At 47.0% G+C, this 27274-nt stretch overlaps 1 protein-coding gene across 2 annotated transcripts in view; it reads right to left on the bottom strand.

The window, feature by feature from the left end:
* The window catches only part of Rrp47 (Ribosomal RNA processing 47), a 55396-nt gene that overhangs the window by 4493 nt on the left and 23629 nt on the right, over positions 1-27274 (bottom strand). For both annotated transcript variants that reach the window (XM_077635365.1, XM_077635366.1), the window contains exon 4: positions 5607-5724. In XM_077635365.1, the coding sequence (XP_077491491.1) occupies positions 5607-5724 (118 nt within the window). The remainder of the gene's footprint in view (positions 1-5606; positions 5725-27274) is intronic.

The raw sequence follows: 27274 nt of genomic DNA on the forward strand, positions 1-27274 counted from the left end.
AACACACTTAGCTACAGCCATTATATTTTTTCAAATCATTTTGCACACCTGATATGCAAACACAGATTGTGATGACGATGCAAATCTGCAGTAACAAATATTGGATAGATATATAAAAAGGTAACATGCCCTGAAAATTCATTAAAGGTTACCTCCTTTTGTAGGAGCTTGGACAACACGAGGCCCGATCCCATCTAGCTAGGCCTAAAGACACATCTTCCCCACTCGCGGTGTACAAACGATACCGCAGCAGGTTTGTTGACTCAGTGGCACAGTGCAAAGAAGGTTCCAGGCGGGAATGATGAACACCCAAAATTTACACTATACATACAAGCACCAGGCGGCTCTCACAGCGCGAGGGTGACAAAATTTATCTTTCCATGTTTTCGTTTTTCAAATGATGTGTTAAGCACTAATTAAATTATTCAGTGCCTAATGCCCACCTACAATCGCTAAATAATTTATAACTGAATCTATTCTTGATGCTGTTTTGATTTCATCAACCAAACAATGGCTGTGACTTGTAGCTGACCTTTAGGTCACATGACAAATTAAAAAAACGGCAATATAACTGCTGATACATCATTTCTTGTCATTCCAGCTCTCGAAGCACGCTGCTTTAAGTGTTGCAGAAAAGGAAACCACATATCAGCGTTTATACTGCGGGTTTTTTCGTGCCTCATGTGACCCATGGGTCAACTACATGTTGCAGCTGTCGTTTAGCTGATGAAGCCAAAACAGCATAAGAGAAGAAATTCAATTATAAATCATTTACCTGTCATTGCAAAATACAATGCGATGGTCCATGTAAGCTAATGCCTAACGCATGATTTTAAAAAGAAACCACGAAAGTTAAATTAGGTGTCTATAGTCCTATGATCCCAGGGGAGGCCACTATGCCAAGTGACTGTACTGATCACACCCCATAGCAAGAAGAGAGAAGTTATGCAAGCACCACAGCGCAATGCGCTCTCCTGTCGCTCTTCCTCCTCTCTCTCAATGGAATGCCTGATGAGCCACGAGAGCCCTCTCCATTAGCACTGCTCGCATATGGCGCAAAGGCAGTCATGTTACGTAGGCAACATGAGGCGGCACATACTGTCAGCTGCCCACAATGGCGGCAACCAAGACACAGGCCTAGCCACATTCAAATATCAAAAATGGGGTGCAAAGGATAGTTTGCACATCACTCAAGCACTCCATGTGCATGTGCTACTGGTATTGTTTCAATGTCGGTTCTGACTGGCTTGGTACTTTATTGCTAATTAACCTGTATGTGCAGTGGAAGAAAGTGTACCTCATCTACAAAGGGGGATCTTGATAATTCAAGCTGAGTCTATCACAAATGCTTCCACATCAGTCGTATTCGCACTTACGCATACCCTGGCCAAATGTGGATCAGGATCACGAGCCGTTACCAGGAGAATAAGACTAAGTGCGAGTGCACTTAGCAGGCAAGTTACGAACACCGGATTACTGATATTCGAAACAAAATCATACATAACACAGACAGCTGGGCTATATCATGTTGAATTTCTTCAGACCATGAAAGAGCTCACACAAAGGAGGACAAGTATAGACACAGACAGTACAACTCTCAACATAAATGTCTTTGTACAGGTCTGAATCATTTCTTATCCTCGTCTGTGCAGACCTGTTTATGGCCTGAGGACATATATACAAAAGTTTTATCACAGGCTGATTAAAAGACTTAGAATTAAGCCTGAGGAGAGCACAGAATGCTGTGAAAAGAAAAACGATTGGCACAAGGCAAAAGCAGAGCATGGCTCAGAGAACAAACTTGCATTCATGACACCCAAACAGAACTGATGACAAACAGGAACAGAAGGGTGGCTTTGGCCAAAGAGCGTGAAGAATGCGGTTAATGACCAACATAAGCTTTTGAAGAGTGTTAGGGGGCAGAGTGCCTGCGACACTTGCAATAAAAATTGGCGAGGTGGATGGGGCCTACTGAAAGTTGAGCCTGACCTAAGCAATACGTCAGGAAGGTGGAGAGTGCAATGTGATTTAACAACTGAACAGGCATACAGGGCCTAAAAATGCCAAACAACCTCTTTTTGACCATTCTAGCCTCCTCCCCTGCATTCATCAATGAGGCCAACTTGGGCACTCATAGTTCAACCAATCAAGAGCATTGAGTAGTCAGGTGATCTGCCAGCAGGAAGTGCAAGGGAATGGCTTCATGCTTGCAGTGATGTCACTGTCCTGGTCACATGGCTTTAACGCCGATGATTATTCCAAAGTTGAAAAAATTGCAGGATTGCACTTAAGCCTGCCTAAGAGCAGAAATGCAAAATCCTTTCCCTTTGCTCACTTTCTCCCTCTGTTTTCATTGTATTTCATTTTTATTACCTTTACTACAACGAAGCTGTATACCTCCACTCTCCAAGGAAATTTTGTGCCGTGGTCAGCAAACAATGCCAGGCTAAAGAAAAACCTCAAAACAAGCATCAAAACCACATGACAGATGATAAGGCGCATGTGAACAATGGGAACACAGTCGCACGCCTTCCCGTAAACATTAGGTTTGCAGTTGCTTCTAAGGGGATGACAACATTCGAAGCCGTGTGAAGTGCAAACCACATAGTGTATGATAACGGGGAGGCATAACTGGCTAAAAATAATAAAAAAGTGGAAAACAAATATTTAAAAAATTGGAAGATGTGGAGGCTGTTGTTGTCAAGAGGTCCATGGAACAGAACCCCATCCTCCATTCCACACAAGGCCCCACCTTGCCCATTGGACAATTTAAGGAAAGGAAACATATCTTGGTGGACAACCGAACCATGCTGTAAGGCAAGGAAAATGAAATAAAAATTGGTTGAAAGGAAATGATGCCTGTCTCACATATATCAGTGGACACCCAAACCGCATCATAAGGGAAGGAATATTTCCCATGCTGCGGTGCCCACAGTTATAACTACATGTTCTGGTAAACATAAGGTGTGATTCGAAGCCCTCATGTGTAGTCCAAATCGCATAATGTACGATTACGGCACCTGCAAATAATGCGAAGCACGTTCCTTCTCCCCACATGTGATTCCCAGTAAAGATTACGGTCCTGTCATCGTAAGCAAAAAAATTGAATGCAAACAGCATATCTCCTTTGAAATGAGTCATACAGCATACAGCTGAAGTACATTTCACTTGCCTCTGGTTTCACTCTTTATAGAGCCACATGTACAGAGGAAGTAAAGAAAGCCTTAGGAGTAATAGAAAGGGGAAAAGCAGTTGGTGAGGGTTAGGTAACAGCAGATCTGTTGAAGGATAGAGGGGAGATCGTGCTAGAAAAACTAGCCACCCTGAATACACAATGCCTTATGACTTTGACTGCACCAGAAGCTTGGAAGAATGTCAACATTATCTTAATTCATAAGAAGTATCCTACAAGTCCGAATTATTGGAGTCCGAATTACCTATTGATACTGTTGTAGCGCACATGAAAGCAAGGCTTATTTCATTTTAGTTCAGCAACAAATACATAGTTACCATCTCAATAAATTGGCATTTAATTTTGCTTCCGAATAATTAAGAACATCTTTTTGTCCAAGCTTTATTACAGTGAACTTTTCACAATACCACACCTGTGCCTATTAATAATAAGTCCGATACCACAGCCTCAACATGCGAGAAATCTACGCTTTCAGGGTAAATGGATAAAATGCTTCACATGATAAACAAATGAGAAAGATTTCTCCATGTGTAAATGCCTGTCGGCAGAGGCGGCATAGTATTATCAGCTCCTAATCTAACAAGGCTCGGTGACATTCGCATGCGGCAAACACTGTCGTCCCTGTGAGATGTAACATCAGCTACAGCTCCACTTTCATGCAGTGTGATTCCGCTGCACATGTTTTCGCTGCAAAATTAACTGTGCGGGATGCCCACGGGCAGCAAATGACTCACGCATATCTCGGCCAAGCTTGCAGTGCCAGCGGGAAGCCGTGGCGAGCAGCCCGGCCCGCCTACGGTTTCAACGGGTGCCGCTAGGAGGCTTTCAGTGGCGCCCCTATAGGTGCTGCGCACAGCGTATCAATGTGAGGAAACATGTGCCCCTTCCTTTCTTTTTTCTGTCTTGTGACTCAACTAACCATACCACAATTTATCAGCACGCCACGAGTTATGCTCAAAAATACACAAGCGTGGCACAACAAACGCAGATGGTCCTGCCTTTGGCCTGCACTATGAAAGTCACTGCTGACGCCAGTGCCGCCACATCTCTCTGACATCTCAGTGACATCACGGCCTGATGCTTGTTTATGGTTTATGGGGGTGTTAACGTCCCAAAGCGACTCAGGCTTTGAGGGACACCGTAGTGAAGGGCTGCGGAAATTTCGACCACCTGGGGTTCTTAATTGTGCACTGACATCGTACAGTGCATGGGCCTCTAGAATTTCACCTCCATTGAAATTCGGCTGCCACGGCCAGGATCGAACCCGCTTCTTTCGGGTCAGCAGCAGAGTGCCATAACCATCAAGCCACCGCGGCGGCAGCCTGACGCTTGTATACATCGAACTACCGAGATATTACAGACGGCAGGCTTCGTCGCAATACACAACTGACTGGTGGTGGCGCGCTAAGTGTTCGTGCAAAGGTTTGCGCTTTTATCGTGCACTCGCCAACAGCAGCACGGAAGATACTGTGGAGAGTTTGCAGCCCCGCAGTCAGACAGTGCCTCTAGACAGTGCCCGGAAGCAGAGGTGTAGACGATTGTAGCCTTCTAGTAACAACCGTGAGCACATGTGGGCTGTCATGGAAGTGGCGAAACCGGCGATGGCTTTCGCTCCGACGTGCCATTTTCCATGCGACGCGGTTATGATGTCCACCCTAGCTGGCACCTGGATTGCCGCCGTTGCGTGCCAGTGGTGCTGTGCGGGGAAGGCACCCAAACTGGCGCTCGATTTTTTTGCAACCGCTGGAATCGCCCCAAGTGCTTTCGGAAATGCCACTGAAATTTTGGGTACAGCCTTCCTGTTCCTCTATTAAGGATCACCTTAATTACCGTCCATTCCCTGAATAAATTGTGCTGCTCTTGCATGCATTTGTGACGAAATTATATATTATGAATTTCGGCTATATCAAGCTACTTTTTCGGCTATATCAAGTTTTACCTGCTCCGTATAACGAGGTTTGGCTGTACCATGTTCGAACAACAAAGACACTACTTTCACTTAAAACCGACCTCTTATAAACTATAAATGGCAAAAAAAAATGAAATACATACATACAGCCTGCATTTGTTACATTCTCACAAAGAAACTGTGATATGCCAAGAAATAACAGTAAATTTTTTTGCCCTAGGGTCCGTAAGGTTAGGGAATGCTGCCATTCACTTCTGAACAGTGATCACACCATACGTTTCAGTCTTGACACCATGAGTTGAAATCAAGTGGAGAGAAAATTTTTTTATACCACTTCCGTCAGCAATAAATGCACCATTTGTTCTTCGGACAAACGTCCACACAACCAAAAGCAGCCAAAAAATCTGTTTTTACGGAAATCAAAAAATTACACGGAATTATTCTCAACATCCCTTTCCAACCACAATGCCAGGCAAGACAGTTCCGGTGCCTGGATCAACGCACCTGAGGGGGTCCAGAGAGAGTTGCGCACAAAGCGCTGAGCGGCCGCTGCATCCAGCTTGGGTGCCTTGGCCTTGTCGGCAATCTGCTTGGCCCGCACCATGTACTCTTTCACGCGGTCCTGCGCACACACAACACCACGGCCACCACTGCTCATCACAGCTCGTGCACAGCTCGTGCACAGCAATGCCAGGGAAATAATCCCAGACATGAGAAAAGCTTTAGTAGAATGTTCTTGCAGGCTAGTTGGTTCATTTTGGAGGAATGTAAGAAACTGTGCAAAAGGATGAGGACAGGTCCACAAGTTTTAGGCAATATTCATTCCTTTACCTCCTATTCACATTCTTTTGCACCGCTTGTAACCTTCCTCAAAAATGAGAAACTCCTCATCTGTGCTTCTTGCCCACAAAGCGTCAAGCACTGTGGTGAAGGCACCCCAAAAAGGGACAGCTGACAAGGTGAAGGAAATGATGTAGCAACCGCTCTGGGCCATCAGTAACTATTTTTTTATTCAAAAAATTGAGACAACACAATGCCTTGGTGCAGAGGGCAAAAGGCGAAAATCAATCCGCCTGGCTGGGGCCTAAGCACCACTAGAACACAACAGCAAGGAGCACTTATATACACATACATAAACAGTATAATGATCACAATGTAAATGTTTGTACAACACAACTTTTTAATATAAACATTCATTCTATTCTTATTAATAAGAAAACACGTCTAAAAGAAATCACAGAAAAGGACAGTACAAGAGAAGGCAGATCAAACACATCTATAGAAACTAATTGTATACCTAGAAAAAACAAAAGAAAAAACCACTGAGCAGGCCAGCACAAGAGCAGACACAGATCCAACATATGTATAGAAACTAACTGTGTACATAGAAAATGAAACAAATGTGCGATCAATAGAAAGAAGTAAGCAGAAAAAAAAAATTTATAGTGCATTTTCCAGAAAGTAACTTCTAGCCCGCTTACGAAAAGCAAAGAGGGAGGAAGATTTCTCCATAATATTAATTAACTTGGGATGGGAGATCAAAAGGTTTGGGATTTGCCAGTTCAAAGACTGCATACCATAGTTTGTTCAGGTTCTTCGTTTCTGTATATTTGTGTGTCTAAACTCATATCGTAATTGATCGGTAGTGTATTTAGAAAAAAATTGCTGCCAATTGTCTATGAGTTCCAAGAATGCCACCTGAGACAGTCGCTCATAATATACCGTATTTACTCGCGTAATCCTCGCACTTTGTTTTCCTGAAAATACATGCGAAGTTTGGGGGTGCGATAATATTGCGGGGAAAATTTTCAAGCTAATGTTTCGGAGTGTTAAATGCAAAGATGAATGGGTGCAAGATCAGGATTGTCAGGTCCGCAATCCGCCTTTTTCATGTTCCTGTGCTGCCACCTCGCGTACAGCGCTGGAAGCTCATTGGAAGGGTACTGTGCGCCCAACCCGGCCGGAGTGAGTGCCGCTGTGGAGCACGTTTTGTTGGAATCTGTTAACGATGGCGTGCCCTGGGCAGCACCTGGTACCTGAAGGATTTCTAGGATTTACTGATGGCTGGGTGCGAAGTCCGAGGCAGGCTGCTGTGCCCAGCGAAGAGCAAATTCTTCAGTATATCCGGTCATCCGGCATGCGATGCGAACACCAGCTGCGCAAGGGCTGCCGCTTCAGAGATGAAGGCTACATTCGGAACATAATGTTCAATGAAATATCCCCGATCAGTGAGGTTGGCGTTTTCCGCTGTATATGCCTGCCATCCATGAAAGGTGGATACTACATCGTGCACGCCGTAGCACAGATAACAACTGGGGACAACACTTTTCACAAGCAATAGTTGTACTCAAGCGCTGCCGAAAAGCTACACGAACTACAAAAGCACAAGCGTACTCGCAACATGGCAGCTCTGCTAGAATTTCACTTTATTTTCCCACAGCACACCGCTGCATAGGTTAAACAAGCATACGCGTTCATAAAGGCGAGCACGAGGGGCGCACATTGAGTCATTCCGGCGATACCACGCAGCGCTCTTCATCATGGATATGATGCGAACACACGCATAACGCACCTTCTTCTTCTTCTGCCTCTTAATACATGGCACATACCCACACCAGGAGATTGACCAGGGTGTAGTGGCATAAACAATGAAATTTCAATAGCAGATTATGACAAAATTTTAGCACCATGCGTGAATGCTCTCGTAGCTTCTTTTTCGTTGCCCGCTCCATCGCGCGCTGAAAGCGGCTCACAGCACTTGCCCATTCGGCCTTCTTGCTTGAGAAAGCAATAAGCGTCGGAACGGAGTCTAAATGCCGCGGTGACAGTCGAGGCCTTCCTGGCCATGAATAAAACATTTTGTGATAGACTGCACATGCATTTATACGCAGTACTTCGTCCATACCTGTCACAAAGTGATTCTCGCACAGTATTGACGTGCTTGACGGTGCCCAAGGGCGGCCACGATCGTCGAGCCAGCGAATTGCTTTTATCCACGCTTTGAGTCGAAGGCGGTCGCGAAAAAATCCGAGTTTGCTTCCCTTTACATATTTGGCATTGCAGCCGTGTGTAACACATGTCGTATGCATCGCCAAATGCGTCCCGCTGAACTCCCGACGGCTGCAGCAACGCGCCCCGCGTAAGAAGAAGGTTTGTTTACACTCCCACGGCCGGTCTCGAGTGGAGCGCGCGACCCTTCCAATATGTTTCGCGACACCGCCGCCAGGGGATTGGCGCATGCGCAGTCGCGTCGTGAAAAAGGCGGATTGTAAATATAACGAAAACATTACTTTCAAGCGTAACTTACCTTCGTTATGAAAGTACAGGGTGAACGTAAGCTCAAGCTGCTAAAGCACTTTATTTGCCGCGCGCAACCTCCCCGTCACTACTCGCACTGCGTATGTCCTGCAGGCAATTCTACTCTTCATCAGAGTCCGTGTCGACACTGGAATAGATGGTTTCTTCATCTTCCGATGCTTCTTCGTCGTCCCACACAAGGTGGTCCTCGGTCGCATCCAGGGCGTTCGAAATTCCTGTTTTCTTGAAGCTTCTGGCCACCATGTTTACATCAATCATCCCCCATGCCTCTGATACCCAGCTGCACAGCAGCTCCACGAACGGTCTCTTGATCTTGCGGCCCGGCGTCAGAGCATGTTCACCTTCGGCCATCCATTCTGCGTACAGCCTACGGACGTTATCTTTAAATGGCTTGTTCAAAGATACGTCAAGAGGCTGTAGCATTGATGTGAGGCCGCCGGGTATAACAGCCAGGTCCGTGCGCAGTTCCTTGAACTTCGCCCGAACCGACTCTTGAAGATGGCCCCGAAAGCTATCAAGCACGAGGAGCGACGGAAAAAGAAGCGCTCCCGGTCGCCGCCCCCCCACAGGCTTCACCCAGTCCACCATAAGGTCCGCGGTCATCCACCCCTTTTCTTGGACGCGCACGTGTATACCAGGGGGGAGCTTTCCTTTCGGGAGGGTCTTCCGCTTGAAAATGACGTACGGTGGGAGCTTCCGCCCATCCGCCGTCAAGCCTAGCATGACCGTGCACCTCTGTTTTTCGGCACCTGTAGTCCTGACGTGCACAGTCCGAGAGCCTGTCTGTTCGACTGTCCTGCTGCAGGGCATATCGAAATTCAGCGGAGTTTGGTCTGCGTTCCCTACCTGGGAGAGCAAGATGTTTTTCTCCTGCCGGATCCTGATAACGAATCGATGGAAGTCCACTATTTTCTCTTCATAGGCTGCGGGCAGGCGCTGGCAAAGCATCGTTCGCCTCCTGAGCGAGAGTCCATTGCGCCGCATAAATCGTGTGGCCCACCCGTTGCTAGCGCAGAAGTCTTGCACCGGAATGCCCTCCTTTCTTGCGATTACGAGCGCCTGGTTCCGTATCAAATCAATCGACACAGCACACCCATCCACTCGTCGAGCCTTGATATATTCGTAAAGAGGATTCGACGGCAGGAAATTTCTCAGTCTTCGGTCCACGGAAGGCCCGGCACGTCTTACCAGTCGTTTTGAGTTCGTCGTGCTGCCGTCTCCAATACCGGACGCAAAACTCGTTGACACCGAAGTGCCTGCTGGCAGTGCGGTTGCCATGTTCCAACGCATACTCAATAGCTTTTAGCTTAAAAGCAGCTGTGTAGCTTGCGTAGCGTCCCATGGCGAAGCGGCACAAAGAGCACGGTGCAACACGCAAACAAGGCAAACGAGGCCTACGAGACACCGGAGAGCTGGAGACACGTTCGCAAAATGGCATAGCGGTGGTGAGCGGATGAGCGGTAGCGGCGGTGGCAGCGGATGATAGCACAGTACCGCCGCCTAGTAGCACGCGCGCCCAACCATGGCAGTTGGTTGTGGCCGCAGTCAATAGATGGTGATCGCTACGACAAGCAGACGGCTCACGGCAGTAATTTTGGGAGTGCGATGATTATGCGGGGAAAAAAAAAATTTTCCAATTTATGATAGCCAATGTGGGGGGTGCGAGCATCACGCGTGTGCGAGCATTATGCGAGTAAATAGGTAATGTTTGTATATATTGTATTCGGTTCTTGGTGAAGTAGGAAGATGTGGAGTCATATCTTGATAAATTTTCAATAAAGCTAATAGATTTCTTTTGCAATAAAAAAAGGCTTTCAAGATTAGTGTTCCCAGTGACTCCCCAGATAAGCAAACAATTGTGCAACCTGGAATGAACTGCACTGAAATAAAGCTGGCGCCTTAGCCGAAGTGGTAGAAACGGGCGAAGCGTATTCAGAATTCCAATGCACTGAGCTATGGTACGCTTAATGCGCTGAATATGTGGTGCCCAGCGGAGATTTTCGTGGAATTATACGCCTGAGAATTTTACCTCCGTAACGTGCTCTAAAACTCGAGACTAAAAAATTATCAGATTAGTGAGGTAAATTGGTCTGTTGCTAGAAGAGAATACAATATATTTGGTTTTATTAACATTGAGTGCCAGTTGGTTGGCTGCAAGCCCCTGTGACATATTTGTCAGCCATAGGTTTATAGTAGTAACTGCAGTTGATAAATTAGGTGTAGAAAAGAAAACGCTGGTGTCGTCCGCATACAGAATAATTTCTGGCGTGCCTGGTATAGATACATTGTCATTAATATAGAGAAGGAATAACATAGGACCCAGTATGGAGCCTTGCGGTACACCATGTTCTATATTTCTTAATTCAGATTTAAAGTGGTTGGCAACGACATATTGGGAAGAATTTTAAGAGATAACTTTCTAGTAGAGTAAACAAAATACCTTTTATTCCATAGAACGGGAGTTTTTTAATAAGTATGTCATGTTTAATGAAGTCCAACGCTTTGCTGAAGTCTAAGAATATGTCGAGTGTATAAATATGAGTTTCTATGTTCTGAAGAAGTATTTTTTTATACTAAGTAAAGCAGATGCAGTTGACTTATGCTTCTGAAACCCATACTGAGTGCTACATACCAAGTTATGTTTCTGTAGACGACTAGTGATCAGACAATAACCTTTTCAAAAATTCTTGAAAAGAGCGGAAGCACTGAAATTGGCCTGTAATTTCCAAGATCGTTCACCGTGCCGCATTTGTAAAGAACAACCACCCTCGCTATTTTCATCTTCTCTATAAAAATGCCCATTGTGAAAGCAAGGTTTGCTTATGACAGAGCACACCACATATTAAGTCAGAAATTGCTTTTATTGGAGTTGCTCTGATACCATCATAACCAGAGGAGCAGTTGTTTTTTAAACTATATATTAGGCTGCAGATTTCTGCACGGCTAGTTGGCGGCAGAAACATGGCATCTGTTAGCGCATGCTGTAAGTATTTCTCAAAATGTCCGGAGTCAGCCCCATCGAAATTTCCAAAATTTAAAAAGTGTGTTTTCGACCCTGATCTAGTATACAATATGTTTAGAGAAAAAATAATAAAGTTGTACAATTGCGCTTTTCCTATAGCAACTTTAACCAAGTGCAAAACAGCACGAAAACCTTAGATTACTTCTGATTTAGTAAAGCGCATAAGAGCCCACAACCACCTGTTTGGCAGATTTATAAAAACGAAAGATCTGTCAATTCTAGAACAGTATAAAAAAGTTAGGAATAAATTCGTACTCGGACATAAAGAAATCTCGAATTCATTACTACAGTGGAAAATTTTCAGAAATTTACTATGATCCGCAGAAAACTTGGTGCACTATAAAGGAACTTCTGCAAAAACCGCAAACACAAATCCCGGTTGAAATGGAAAGAGAGGGGGGTCCTAAGAGGTGAAGCTCTTGCCAATGTAATGAATTCTAGCTAATTCCTCCTTCTCCTTCAGTAATGTATGTTGCAGGGTGAACATGTTCTGCACAATACGGCAAGTCATAGTGCAACATGGAAGATACAATGCAGAATAAGGGCCTGTGGTCATTTCCTGATCTTTATTTTTGTGAGAGCATTTGGGTTGTCGTCTCACAAAAATTTCCAAGTTCTCTGTCACGAAATTCCCTGACTGGTAAAGAGAGGTCAAATGACTTCGTGACGACACCATGACAAATGGCAACCGACCCACAGGATTGTCAGTAAAGTGCTTACGGTGGCGCAGTGCATAAGCATTATGGGAGCTTGGGAAGAGTAATCTGGGTCTCACAAGCCCCACTGATGACTGTGTTTGAAACAGCTACCAGACGAAGCAGTGGCACAACGCTTAACCACTGACTCCCTGACATCTAAGAATACGCTGAGAGGGTCGTGACATCATCAACACCACGTGACCACCACTGGACCAGTCATAGGGAACCGCCAGATTTTAAAACCTGAGGACCGCCAAAATTTGGAAGTTGGAAAATTCCAAAGGACCCAAAGTTTTGGAGGCAGACCGACTACAAAAAAATGGATTAAGGTAGATTAATAGGGGTCGGTGGGTGGATTAAGGTGGATTAATGGCAGTCAGTAGATGAACTAAGGCACCTTAATGGTGGCTTAGTTGGTCTGGTTAGTACAATCCTATATGATAATCCAATGGAAGGTAGTGGAACATTCTGGAAGGTGATCATTCATGCATACAACATAAAGGCAATGGAACATGAAGTTTTGCCACGGAAATCATAAGAAGTGCATTAGACGCTCATTGTAGACACCAAAGCTCAGGCAACCTAAATGCTACCGCATTTTCTTGTTCAAGGATGTGGTTAAGAATGTCCCCAAGTTTTTTCTCCCGTCTATATCCCATCCATCCATCCTATCGCACTAAATATCCATCGTCGTGCCCTGTCCTAGGCCGCTGGCCTCGAGTGCACTAACAAGCACAGCTGCAAAGCACTGCAGGGAAATTGGCGAAGCTTTATCCAGAATGCAGCAGCAGCAGCTGTGTATGGCTACATACAAATGCTTTGCAATTTTTCCTGGCTTTGACCCACATCAGCACATCAAGCATGGATTGTACCAACCACTGTTATGCACTCGAATGGAGAAGCTACGTAACTGTCCTCATGAGTACGCACTAGTGGGGACATAAGCCACTGCTGGAGCTGATGCCAAAGGACAGAAGAAAGAAGAGCACCAAAATGATGTGTGAACAAAAATTAAGGTTCCCCCAGAAGTGACAGTCCACAATTGCCCAGCCTTCTGGTCTTCCGTGCTTCAATAATCTCTTGCATGCAAATGTCACGATTCTTGATGACCACCATCGCATCACTGTAGTGTGGTACAAAATTTGTAATGTTTTTTTTTTTCCTCATTACTGCTTCACTTGACAGTCCCTCTTTAATGCTTGTTCCGCTGTAAGCAGAAAGAAAATTCATGTTTCAGCCAATCAGCACCATGGTGGGACACCAGTCCTCGGCAGGACCCAAGTCAGAGGCTCAATGCCACTACGATCATTAACAAAAGAGAGCCATTCTTCATGCTGCAGGCATTTGTACCTGCCATATGCATCTTGCATTCATCGTAGCAGTTCGTCCTTACCAGTGGTGTCATGACCCTCAGATATGTTCAAGCACTGCCGGACTTTATAGTGTCTGTCATTATATCTGCTTGCAATCCATGCCACTAATTGTTTTGCCGAACAACACTGCGTCAAATCATTATATTTCTTTGCAATCTATGCCATTGGTTGCTTTGCCAGACAACACTGCATCAAATCCTAGTCCCAGTTTTCCTACACCACCTCTTGAGTCTACTGTGCAAAGTGCATTACGTATATAATTTATTAAAAAGTGTGTTCTCTCAACAAGCACAAATTTGTATCTACGTTTGAGAAAACACTGTTGGCACCATTCTGCCACATGTTCAAACTCTTTAAAAAAATTGCTGCTGCAAGTCAGACCAGTAATATTAGTTTGATATAAAATCATTACTTAACCTGGGAAAAAATGAAAATTAGGAAAATCGCTTTCGGTGTACTCATCTGCCATCCTTCGGAATACCCGATATAAGCAGTGAAACATGAATGCAGCCTCAAATGTCTATAATTCTTCCTTCCTACTCCGATAAACTCAGTGCAATAACTTATCAACGCGATGTGAAAAGAGCACATTGATCCGGCCACCATGGAAACACAAATACTTGTGAAATTCACCTGTTACAGAGATAAATGCAAAATTCTTTCTGATGACAACACTATGCTGTGCAGACTAAAGCATGTATCATTTTTAGCTCATGAAGATTTTTCTGCATGTGAGAACCCAGCTGAAAATAACATTGTGCGTTCACTCAGCAAACATTCATTACTTTGAAGACATGATTTGACAAGACGCTAACGGGCAATACACAGTTTGTTTACAATGCTGGTTCTGATTCCATGATCCGGCATGAGAAACAGCGGTCAAAACCCATATTCACGCCTCCTTTCCCATGTTAGCCACTTGCAGCTCGCATCTAATAGCCTGGCTATCAAATGGAGTCCGTTGTGCTAGCAAACGTTCAAAGCTATCTTCCGAAGAGAAAAGCAATACAAGTGTTCCTTGATGAAAATAGCACTTATATTGCTATACTTACAGAATCGTGGCTCACAAATAATATCCTAAATAAGGAACTCTTTCAGAATAACCTGCCATTTATTATCTACAGACATGGCAGGGCTGCGTGCAAAGGTGGTGTTTAGTTCTCGTTTGATTCCTGAATTCTTCCCCTCTTGCCACCCACAGTCACCATGAATTTCTCTCCATCGAACTAACCTTTTTTCTTCACAAATATAAGCACAACCACTGCAAGTTACTGCATTATGCTCTGTTCTGCTCAGTATGAATGATCTGCTCCGTATGCGGGATGTGCGGGAATCGATCCCCAATGTCGCCGGGTGCCCACTGGTGATAATGGGTGTAAGCTTTCTTCTGGCCTAATGCTCAGCTTATCTGGGGTGAAATACTTGGAAAATAGGACTACAGCCCCACCTTGAGTACAGAAATTTACCTTGTACTGCAGCACCCTTTAGCCAAGCTGCCTATGGGCCATTAAAGCTCATCAACATCAATATTAATAAATTTTTTCCGTGTGCTCATTTACATAATAATCTGAGAATTTAAGCCTTCTTTAGAATGACTGAGATAACACGGGCACAACTTGTCGCCAATCCAAAGAGTTCTTTGACCACATGTTGACATTCAATCTCAATAAAAGAGTTAAAATGCGGGCCCATGGAAAGTAACACTATAGATTTTTTCCTTACATCCAGCAGTTCTCTGTTAAAACAATTGGGGATTATATAGTAAGACACAAATCGGCAGTATTAACTCAGAGCTTGAAAAATTTCAGCATGATTTGCAACAATCTGCCTCCAATAAAACTGAATATCATTCAAGAGTAAACGTTCAGAGCTAGTCAAAACATGCAGACTCCACTAAGCCATGGTATTTTAATTATCTAAAATGACCCTCCCAAAACAAACGGCAACTTTTTGTGAAGCTAAAGGACAACATTGGCTCTCGAGTGGGAATAGTATTTTGCACAAGCTTTCAGGATTTACAGGTCTGCTGAGACAAAAAAAAAAATGTTTTCCATTGTATATCCGCCCAATATCTCAAACTAACCAAAAGAAGTTATCGAGGCCTGTGTCAAAAAAATATATGCTGTGTTTCATACATAGCAGTCAATGCTGCCGAAGCTAGCACACCTGTTTACGCAGGCTAAGTTCATGCCCAAAATGTAGTTTGCCATAAAACCAAGCGTATAATGCCATAAGCAGGCGTATTTCGTTGCAATAAATCTTAGGTAACCTCCTGGACAATTTCTTGCCACACTTCGGTCCTATGACTCAGACAATTTCTTGCCACACTTCGGTCCTATGACTCATCACGACTTCGAGACGTAAGAATGACATGTGGCGTTGTGATATGCAGCTGCTAGGGAGAATTGCTCCGACTCTATCCACGTCTAAAAACTAGCTCACGCTCGGTGAAAATTGCAGCCAGATGGCCCAAACACTGAGCACCTCAAAGCTACGACCGTGGTTCCCAATGCTAGCACTTCATTTTATACTACACTTTGTTTTCGTCGAAACACTTGCAGAGGCTTCAAGAAGAACGAATCTTTTGATTCGGTTCATGGGGGTTTAAAGTCCCAAAGCGACTCAGGCTATGAGGGACGCCGGGGTGAAGGGCTCTGGAAATTTTCGACAACCTCAGGAGATTAACATGCACTGACATCACAAAGCACACTGGCCTCTAGAATTTCGCCTCCATTGAAATTGGACCACTGCGGTCAGGATCGAACCCGCGTCTTTCGGGTCAGCAGCCGAGCGCTATAACCACTGAGTTAATGCGGGGGCTAGAAGAAGAAATGATCTGTGGTGGAATGACAATAATATCGTTTCATGGGTGCACTACTTCCTCAGCCTCAGCAGCACTGACTGCCATTATGAAACGGACTACAGTCACTCGCTCTTACTAATGCACATGGTCTACAGGTGCCTTCCGAGCTTCTCTCTATTTCCTGAATTCATATTTTTTTTTATCTCCGCACATGAGCCTGCATTGCCTTACCAAGTTTAAACTTCACAAATACGGCCCCTGCCAGTATCACTACAACATATACACCTAAAGATGCACAGCCTGACAACACCACTGCTAAAATACAGAAAGCTACAGTAAACAGTTCAAGAAACATCTTATATAAAACTTATTAGTTTCTTGCTATGAGCTGAATAACAAACCACTGGAAACTAAGTAAAGCAGGTCAATACACCCCGGATATGCGTAGAAGTGCCCACTTGCAAGACAAAGTATGAAACAGCTTATGTGCGCTGTGTAGTAGGAGTGGTTTATGTAATCCCCCTGACCTGTAGAATGCCCTACAGCCAAGCCCACTTATAACGCTACCGGTTAAAGCAATATACTACCTAATATAACACTGCACAACAATGGACAAGGTGTGCGGTGCTGACGGCGGTGTTTAGGGACTTGAATTACTGCATGGTGATGATGCAGGCATGACAAATGAAGATCTCACCAATGAGGTGATCATTGCTGCTGATAACAGTGCAGACAACAATGACGAACTGGAACCTACCATATTGACTCGAATCTAGGCCGATAGTTTTTTTTCAAATAATCATATTCTGAACTCTACGGTCGGCTTAGATTCGAGGATTTTAAAAAAACGCGCCAGTTTTTCATTGGAACTGCTAAATATGGTGCGTAGCTAGCACCATCTAGAAAAGTCAGTATCGCAGCCGCTACTGGCCGTGCCAGTAGCCAACCGTGCACAAGCGAGGTTGCCATTTTGACCTGTGTCATGTTGGCTGTATCGGTGTGCAGCGTGGTGTTATCGCGATGGCACCAAGCAGGAGATGCCACTTCAGTGCCGCTTTCAAGCGAAAAGTTGTGATAGCCGCACAGGCATCGTCAAAACTTCAAGCCGGGCAGGACTACGGCGTCGATGAGAAAAATGTCCGTCATTGGAGGGGACAATGACAGCAGCTTTTTGCGTGTGCCATAATGAGGATGGCATTTAGCGGACCAAAGAAAGGCCGTCGCCACGAAGTGGAGACAGTTTTGGCCGACTTAGTTCGGACGCAGAGAGCAGCTGCCCTTCCAGTGACAACAGAAGTGCTCGAAGAGAAAGCTAGGGAACTTTCGAGGCAGCGAGGCCTAATGGCAAAGGATTTCAAAGGCAGCCGGGGCTGGCTTCAGAAATTAATGAAGTGCTTCGGCTTCAGCCTCCAACGTCGCACTTCAATCACTAAGAAGCTGCCAAGCGATTTCGAAGAAAAGCTGATATCTTTTCAATGCTGCAAAATGGCATTTTTCTGGGCCAGTTGGTATGAATCCATGATTTGGGCCAGCATGAACTTTGGGACACAAACGAAGAGAGACACGTGGAACACGAACACACTGCTGACTAACAACTTTAATGAAAAGGCGCGGAACGCGCGGAAACATATACAGTGGTAAACCACCAGACAGTAAACCACCAGACAAGATACGCAGATTGCGACGAAGGTGTAATTTACCATTTCCCTGTCGCATGCGGTAAATGTTATATTGGACAGACAGGCAGGTGCGTCAATGAAAGAGCTAGAGAACACGCAAATTCATTAGGAGCAACTGCCACATCAGGTTTCCTGGCTCTTCATTGCCGCCAGCCTAAGCACCCATGCACGGCCAACCTCGACAACATCTCGATCCTTGGAAGAAAAAAAGATAGGCTGGCCAGGGAAATCATCGAAGCTGTAGCCATTTACAAGAAAGGGAAGGACTGCTTAAGCACCCCGTCAATTGCACTTTCAACCAAAGAAAAAACGTTCCTCCATGATGTTTGCCCTGTCCCATGAACCGGCCAAATTACACGCCCGTCCTGTTCGGCCCCGTGTTTGTGCTTTTTGTGTTTTTTTCTCTCCCACATCATGTTTTAGGTTTTTAGCCCTGTTTTAGTCGTGTTATTGTTGGCATTTTAGTTTTAATTCAACTTTAGGTTTTTAGCCCTGTTTTAGCCGTGTTATTGTTGGCATTTTTTGGTTTTTATTCAACTCTCGTCGCACCTGAAGGCGAAGGAGCTTTTCATGATTTCGCAGCCTCATGTCCATCTTCATGTTAAACTTCTAGCTTTGTTTTGGCGTGATTTCTTGCCGTTTTTTCATTCATATATTCTTTCAGTTGTTTCGTGTTTTGTTTTTATGACGCGGCTTTGCTCTTTCACTGTCTTTGTTGTGGCCTAGATCTCATCCTGTGACTTCTCTTAGAACTGATTCGCGATCATGCTTTGGTTCCCATCACGTGCGCACAGTTTTGCAACGCGGCCTAAGATTGTGGAAGGCTCAGTGATTTCGCTTTCCCGGTAACGGCTGTTTCATCATCTGTTCTAAGGATTGTTGTTACATTTGCTTTTGGTGCGGCCTTCTTTCGTCATGCGCTTTGCCTTCTCTCCATCCTTCTCCCCACCTTTACCACTGTATATATTGTAACAGTTGTTACACTGAAAAGGAACTGCAGCGGCTGAACGAGAGCACCAGAGAAACGGACCTACACTTCAACGTCGTCTACTTCTAGAGGCTGCGGTCCCTTTCTTCTCCTTCCAATCCTCGTGTCACTGCCCCCTCTTCAGGAGCATCACCCCGATGCGGTGATACCATCAGACCGAATAGCGGGGAGAAAAAGTGTTCAAGAGGTACACCACGAGTCTGACATCACGGAATATGACTACATGCAGCCGGAAAGTCACTCGGGGGGTCGCTCGTAGTACGGCTTCATTCGCACCACATGCACAACGTCGCTGCGCTTGCCGTTGTGCGATGAACGAGCTGGCGAGGCTGGTGCAACTTCGTACGTTACGTCGCTGAGGTGGCGGACAACAAGGTAAGGGCCAAAGTAGCGGCGCAGTAACTTTTGGACAGCCCGCGACGACGAACGGGCGTCCAAACCCACACATAGTCGCCTGGGTGGTAGGTAACGTAGCGACGTCCAAAGTTGTAGCGGTCAGCATCGATCTGCTGCTGACGGTGAATGCGGTGTCTGGCCAGTTGCCGTGCTTCTTCCGCGCGCTGAACATAGGTGGCGACGTCGACAACAAGTTCACTCTCACTGTCAGGGGGGTCCACGGGTAGCATAGCATCGAGGGGGGTGGTAACCTGTCGACCGAAGACTAATTCGAACGGAGTGAACTGCGTCGTCTCTTGCTGCGCGGTATTATACGCTGTAAGGTTTCTGGCGACAGCCGGTGGTCTGATTCAGCTGCGTATTCAGCCAGGACACCTGCAGCCGGGGTCCCTGCACGGCGATAGGCATCTTGGTTCCCACGGCCGGTCCTCGCGAGGTTTATTGGATTCGAGACGGAGGATTCCACTGTCGTTTGAAAACAACATTGTTCCCGGAAGATCGACCGTGCGGCACGGAGGCAGTTAGCGACCGCCAGAACCGAGCAGGGGTGACTCACCCCTTCAACTGTGCCTGCTCGCCGGCGCCTCGCCCATTCGGACTTCCTGGAAGACGGCTTGAGCGTGAGAACTGTCGTTCGGACGCGAAGACAACGCTCTCTCTGGTGGGGGCGATTGTCCAGCGGCACCCTCTTTCTCCGGCGAGGCATGTGACGGGGGCGTGTCCCGATGTGAAGTGGTGTGTGTGTGTGTGTGTGTACGACAACGCAAGTTAGGCCACGCCCAACCTGGCGAAGACCCCCTCGAACCTGGGGAATCCTAGGGACCAGACCCTTTTTAAACCGGACGACGAGCGCCGTGAGAAAGAATCCTCGATCATCCTCAGATCTTCTCAGATCCTCCGACCTTCCCCCATCACCCTCCAATGGGTTCCAAAATCTTGTAAATAATGTAAAATAAACCCCCTGTACAGTTTCCTTCATAACCAAGTCCGACAACGTCATTCGGAGAAGGGACCTGCGGCGCTGAAAGAGTCAGCTCACTCAAGGACCCCTCATCTCTAACAACTGGTTGGCAGCAGCTGGGATGGACCGTGCGACATCGTGATTACTCAACCGGTAAGCGTTTCGGCATTTTGCTATAGAATTCGCCAGGCTTCAGATTTTGAGTGCATTTTGAGTATGGGAAGTGTATGTCAATTGAGAAAGGGTAATCTCACGACATTTTGAAGATAGCATTGCCAAAGCGGAGAAGGCATTGTCATGGACCTTATGAAATTGTCAAAGTCGGACTTGCTGTTGTTATGCGAGGAACTGTCAATAGAAGTACAGGGAAAAATTACAAAACTTGAAATATGCAAGACAATTCAAAAGCACGTAGATGACGATCAGCTGGTAGATACGTGGAATTTGGTACAGGAAGAAAAAAGAAAAAGGGAAGCGGAATGGGAAAAAGAGAAAGAATGGCAAAAGTGGGAAGCTGAAAAAGAAGAAAGAAATCTAAAGCGATTGCAGCTTGAAAGTGAAAATCGAAAAAAAGGCGACAGTTCGAGAGCCGGGTCTCCTGAAAGAGCAAGCGATGTACAATCATATAGAATGAACAGATTCATGCAGCCCTATGAAAGTGGAAGGGACATAGGATTGTACCTGGGAAACTTTGAGAGAACTTGCGAAAGGGAGAACTTTGCTCGCAGTACATGGCCGCAACGGCTTCTGACACTCTTGCCATGTGAAGTAGCTGAAGTCATAGCGAGACTTAGCACACAAGACGCAGCTGACTACGAAAAAGTCAAAGCCAGCCTGCTAAAAAGGTACCGGCTGTCAGCCGAAGCTTTCCGACAGCGCTTCAGGAACGCAATGAAAAACGATAGAGAGGGCTATCCGGACTTCGCGTATGGACTAAAGACGAATCTGCTAGAGTGGCTAAAAGGAGCCGAGGTTTATGAAAGCCGAGACAAAATCATTGAGTGTTTTTGCCTTGAGCAATTTTACCGAAGCATTCCCCAAGTGGTGAAAATATGGGTTCAAGACAGGGAAAAAGTCGACACAGTTGAAAGGGCCGCTGAGCTAGCAGAGGAGTACGTTTCGCGCAGAAGGTTGAGCACTGAAGAGGGTGCATCACACGCTCGAAACGCGATGCGAGATAAAGGGCCTAGCAGAAAGACGCGAAGTACTAGAAGTTCGGAGCAATCAGAGGCAACGAAGGTAGCGCCAGAAAAGCGTGAAGAACAGGCGAAGAGACAGGGAGCAGACAAAGCCGCGAAAAAAGAGTTTGAGGCTAGTAGGCCATTTCGTTGCTACAACTCCAATGGTGTCGGGCACTTTGCAGCCAAGTGTACAAAGCAACGTTTGGTGTTCTCGTGCGTCGAGGATAACGCTGAGAATCTAGAGCTCCTTAAGCCATACCTGCACGAGCTGCACGTTAACGGGAAACCGTGCAGGGTGCTTCGTGATAGCGCCGCGACGATGGACGTTGTCCACCCGTCTTACGTGTCAGTGGACGATTTTACGGGAGAAGTCTCGTGGATAAAACAGGCAGTAGAAGAACACAGTGTATGCCTTCCCATAGCTAGAGTGATAATTTGTGGACCGTTTGGAGAGCTATTCACTGAGGCCGCAGTTTCGAAGGCCGTGCCACTTCAATATCCTTACCTCTTCTCGAATCGATCAGACCAATTGCTACGCGAGAGAGGCCAGAAACTCGGAAGCGGGGTGATACAAGCTTTGACAAGATTGAAAACTCGTCAGCTCGCATCTCAACTAAGTCAGATTCCCGAACCTCAGGTAGCCAGAGACGCACCAGCCAGCATATCGTTGCAATCAAATGAGGAGGGAAGTGAACCAACGAGGAATGAAGGCCAGACAGCTGACCGAGCAAATGAGCGACGAGGGACTTCAACCACTAAGTCGGTAGAGGAATCAGAAAACGCTGAAGGATCCGTTTTATCTCCAACATCGCGTAGTTTTGATCGCCTTCTGCAGGGGAACAGGGAGTCCCTAACAAAAGAACAGAAGCAGGATCGCACTTTGGAAAGACTGCACCTTACAGCTAAAGAGGGCATCGCGAGACGCAACATAACGATGCATGAGAAGGGAGGCTTACTATACCGACACTACCAGGACAGAAAAGGCAAAACATTTGATCAGCCGGTCGTGCCCGAAAAATACAGAGCGGACATTCTGAGTCTCTGCCACGGAAATGGCTGGGCAGGACATCTGGGAATCAATAAAACAAAGGAGCGCCTATTAATGGAATATTATTGGCCGGGTTGTTTCAAAGATGCAGAACGCTACGTAAAATCATGCGATGCGTGCCAGCGCGTGGGCAAGCCGGGAGAGACATGGAAGGCTCCACTGAAAATTGTTCCATTGATCTCGGAACCTTTCCGCCGGCTTGTAATAGACACAGTAGGCCCTTTGCCTAACATGAAATCAGGCTATAAGTACTTGCTTACTATGCTATGTCCCGCCACAAAATTTCCCGAAGCAATTCCATTGAAGGACTTGAGCTCCACAGTGTTAGTGTTCGCGAGAATAGGATTTCCGGCCGAAATCCAAGCCGATCAGGCGACGGTCTTTACAAGCGCCTTGACGACCACATTCCTAGAAAGATGCGGAATAAAACTGTTGCACAGCTTGGTGTATCATCCGCAGTCCAACAGTGTAGAGAAATGGCATTCGGTGCTGAAGCGGGTGCTACGCGCTCTTTGTTATGAGCATAAAGCAGACTGGGAGGATTGTCTGCCGGCCACACTTTTCGCTTTACGAACAGTCCCCCACGAAGCTATGGGGTTTACGCCAGCAGAACTTGTGTACGGAAGAGCCCTCCGCTCTCCCCTCCGAATGCTGAGAGAAATGTGGGAAGGGACAGGAGAGAACCAGACAGTGGTTGAGTACGTGCTTAAGCTACTGGACCGCCTTAACAACACGAGGGAATTAGTAAATCGAAATATGAAAGCTGCCCAGGAGGCCGCCAAGGTCTATTATGACAGAAACGCTCGCCTTCGAGGTTTCACCGCGGGCGATTGCGTGATGATCCTCCGGCCATCGAGAAAAAACAAGCTGGAAGTTCACTGGGATGGTCCAGTAGAAGTGTTGCAAAAACTTTCGGAGACGAATTACGCGCTAAGGGTTCCAGGCAGGGGAAAGCAGGTGAGAATCTATCATTGCAATCTGATGAAGCCGTTCGTGGAACGCAGCGGGATCGTCAATCTGACTCTAAATGAACCAGAAGAGCTGGACAGCGAGAGTCAGAGTTGGAAGGGAGGTGCGGACGCTAGTGACAACGTGGAAAACATTCTGGCTCACTCCGTGAATGCAGATTTCCTAAGCGGGACACAGGTCAACACGCTAAAGCAGTTGTTGAGCGAATTCGCTGACCTATTTAGCAGTCGCCCGGGAAAGACACACCTCCTGACAAACGAAATCGAGATCACCTCTGATGAGCCGGTACGGTCGAAACCCTACAGGGTATCACCGCGGCAAAAAGAAATAATGGACGCGGAAATTCAGCGCATGTTGGAGTTAGGGGTTGTAGAGCCAGCGGAAAGTGACTATACCTCACCGCTAATTCTTGTTGAGGCCCCAGGGAAAGATCCTCGTCCCTGCGTGGATTATAGAAAGCTTAATGCAATTACCAGGGATCAGCTATACCCGATTCCCAACATAGAGGAAAGGATAGAAAGGGTGAGCGGCGCGAAATTCATTTCCACCCTCGAGCTCGTACGGGGATATTGGCAAGTTCCCCTCTCAGAAAGCGCGAGCAGGTATGCCGCTTTCATCTCCCCAGCGGGCACCTTTCGACCCTTAATGCTTAGTTTTGGGTTGAAGAATGCCCCCTACAGCTTCTCGAAACTCATGGACATCGTACTGAAGGACATGCAGTGCTTTGCACTCCCTTATTTAGACGATGTGGCAATTTTTTCGGAAACCTGGCAAGAGCATCTAGAACACCTAAAGACCGTGTTTTCCAGTTTACGACAGGCTGGACTGACACTGAAGGCAGAAAAGTGTAGATTTGGTTGCGCACAAGTGACGTACTTGGGCCACGTTGTAGGCCAGGGAACTAGGAGCCCACCCAAGTTAAAGATTGCCCCGATCGCAGCATTTCCGCAACCACAGACGAAAACGGCCATTCGCTCATTTTTGGGATTAATTGGGTACTACCAGCGATATATTCCTAACTACTCACAGCGGGCTAGTCCCTTAACTGACGCCTTGCGAAAGGGAGCACCTACTAACGTAAGTTGGGATAACCAAAAAGAAAACGCCTTCAAAAGCCTGAAGGAAGCACTCGTGACCCGACCCTTGCTCAGGACCCCTGACTATGGGAAAGAGTTCATAGTCCAGTGTGATGCCAGTGATAGAGGGCTGGGTGCTGTCTTAAGCCAAGTTGGCTACGACCATGAAGAACACCCAGTTCTGTACATCAGCCGCAAACTGACCAGTAGAGAGGAAGCGTACAGCGCTTCCGAAAAAGAGTGCGCGTGTTTAGTTTGGGCAGCGCAGAAGTTGTCGTGTTACCTGTACGGAGCAAAGTTTCTATTTGAGACTGACCATTGTCCTTTAACGTGGCTGCGACAGATGTCCCCCAAAAATGGTCACTTGCTCAGATGGAGTCTGGCTCTCCAACAGTACAATTTCTCGGTGTGTTATAAGAAGGGGAAACTGCACGGAAATGCTGATGGCTTGAGCAGACTGATGTAAGCGGGAGAACTAAGAGGAATCTCCTCCTGTGTGAGTGTTTTTTTTTTTACTTTGTTCCGAGTAATCCGGCTGTGGCAGTTTCAAAAGGAGATGTTTCGCGCTCAGTCGGCACAACATTAACCCAAATTTGAACACAATTTTTTAAAAGTGTATTGTTGTCAATGGAAGAAGCCTGGTGATTCTTTGGCGAAGTCCGAGCGCTTGCGGGTGGGGCAGTGCTTTGCTGTTTGGAACGTCCCACCTGCGCTTTCCTTTGTTGGTGGTGCTTTGGGTTCTGCCTTGGGGGCGATGATATTGCAATCCAGGGGACAAACACGGACGCCATCTCATCTCTTCCTGCCCAGCGGTCGTCAACGCTGGACATTCGAGATTTTTCGGGCCGCGGAGGAGCTGTAAGGTTTCTGGCGACAACCGGTGGTCTGATTCAGCTGCGTATTCGGCCAGGACACCTGCAGCTGGGGTCCCTGCACGGAGATAGGCATCTTGGTTCCCACGGCCGGTCCTCGCGAGGTTTATTGGATTCGAGACAGAGGATTCCACTGCCGTTTTAAAACAACATTGTTCCCGGAAGATCGACCGTGCGGCACGGAGGCAGTTAGTGACCGCCAGAACCGAGCAGGGGTGACTCACCCCTTCAACTGTGCCTGCTCGCCGGCGCCTCGCCCATTCGGACTTCCCGGAAGACGGCATGAGCGTGAGAACTGTCGTTCGGACGCGGAGACAACGCTCTCTCTGGTGGGGGCGATTGTCCAGCGGCACCCTCTTTCTCCGGCGAGGCATGTGACGGGGGCGTGTCCCTATGTGAAGTGGTGTGTGTGTGTGTGTACGACAATGCAAGTTAGGCCACGCCCAACCTGGCGAAGACCCCCTCGAACCTGGGGAATCCCAGGGACCGGACCCTCCATTAAACCGGACGACGAGTGCCGTGAGAAAGAATCCTCGATCATCCTCAGATCTTCTCAGATCCTCCGACCTTCCCCCATCACCCTCCAATGGGTTCCAAAATCTTGTAAATAATGTAAAATAAACCCCCTGTACAGTTTCCTTCATAACCAAGTCCGACAACGTCATTCGGAGAAGGGACCTGCGGCGCTGAAAGAGTCAGTTCACTCAAGGACCCCTCATCTCTAACAACGCGAATGTTGCGTATGGGAGAATTTCGTCCCATGTCTTGTGCTCGATATCAATATACATGGAAAGCATGTCGGTCAAGGTCCTGTTGAGGCGTTCTACCAAGCCATTTGTCTGCGGGTGGTAGGCTGTTGTACGTCTATGGCTGGTGGTGTGCGTGAGCTTGAGTACAGCCTGAGTGAAGCGGGCCGTAAATGCAGCTCCACGGTCAGTAATGATAGCTGCAGGAGCGCCATCACGCAGGACGATGTTGTGGACGAAGAAGTCGGCGACTTCAGCAGCAGTACCGTTTGCAAGTGACGTGGTCTCAGCGTATCGGGTCAAATAATCTGTCGCGACCGCAATCCACCGGTTTCCTCTGGTCGACTTCGGAAAAGGGCCGAGGAGGTCTATGCCAATTTCCTGAAAAGGGGTCTTTGGTGGTGCTATGGGCTGCAGAAATCCGGCTGGCTTCAGAGGAGGAGATTTGCGCCGTTGGCAATCCCGGCATGTTGTTACGTATCTACGCACGGATGGGAGTAAGTTGGGCCAGTAATACTTAAGCCGAATCTTTGCCAGTGTGCGACTAACCCCCAAGTGGCCGGCGGATGGTTCTGTGATGAACCAGTTTCTTAAAATGGCCCTGGGTCCACACTGGGCATGAGGAGATTGATGCACAGACTCCAAAATGATTTTGAAGTGATTTAATTAAAGCATCTGGCTCGATGCCGCTTACGGGACAGAAGCTGGGCTCGTCGTCGCCGGGGCTGAGTCAGCGTGGTGTGGCACGGGCTCGATGAATGGCTGGTTGTCTGCAGCGGCCGGGCTGGGAGTTCCTCGTGGCTGTGCTGCCCTCGTTCTCGGCTGGTCGTTGGATGAGCTGCCAGGCGTGGAGGCGCGTTGGCGAAGGTCGAACGTTAGCGACGGCTAGACCCCGGGCTCAGGTCAATGCGCAGCCCCAGTCTTCTGCCTCGCTCCGTCTCCGGCCCTCTCGTCCACTCGCCCCGATCGCTCTCCCCCTTCCTCCCGTCGGCTTCCGCTTTTAAAGCCTTTGCTTCTTTCTTCAGCCGTGGCCGCGCCTTTG

This window comes from Amblyomma americanum, chromosome 8 (assembly GCF_052857255.1).
Source record: "Amblyomma americanum isolate KBUSLIRL-KWMA chromosome 8, ASM5285725v1, whole genome shotgun sequence".
NCBI lineage: Eukaryota > Metazoa > Arthropoda > Arachnida > Ixodida > Ixodidae > Amblyomma > Amblyomma americanum.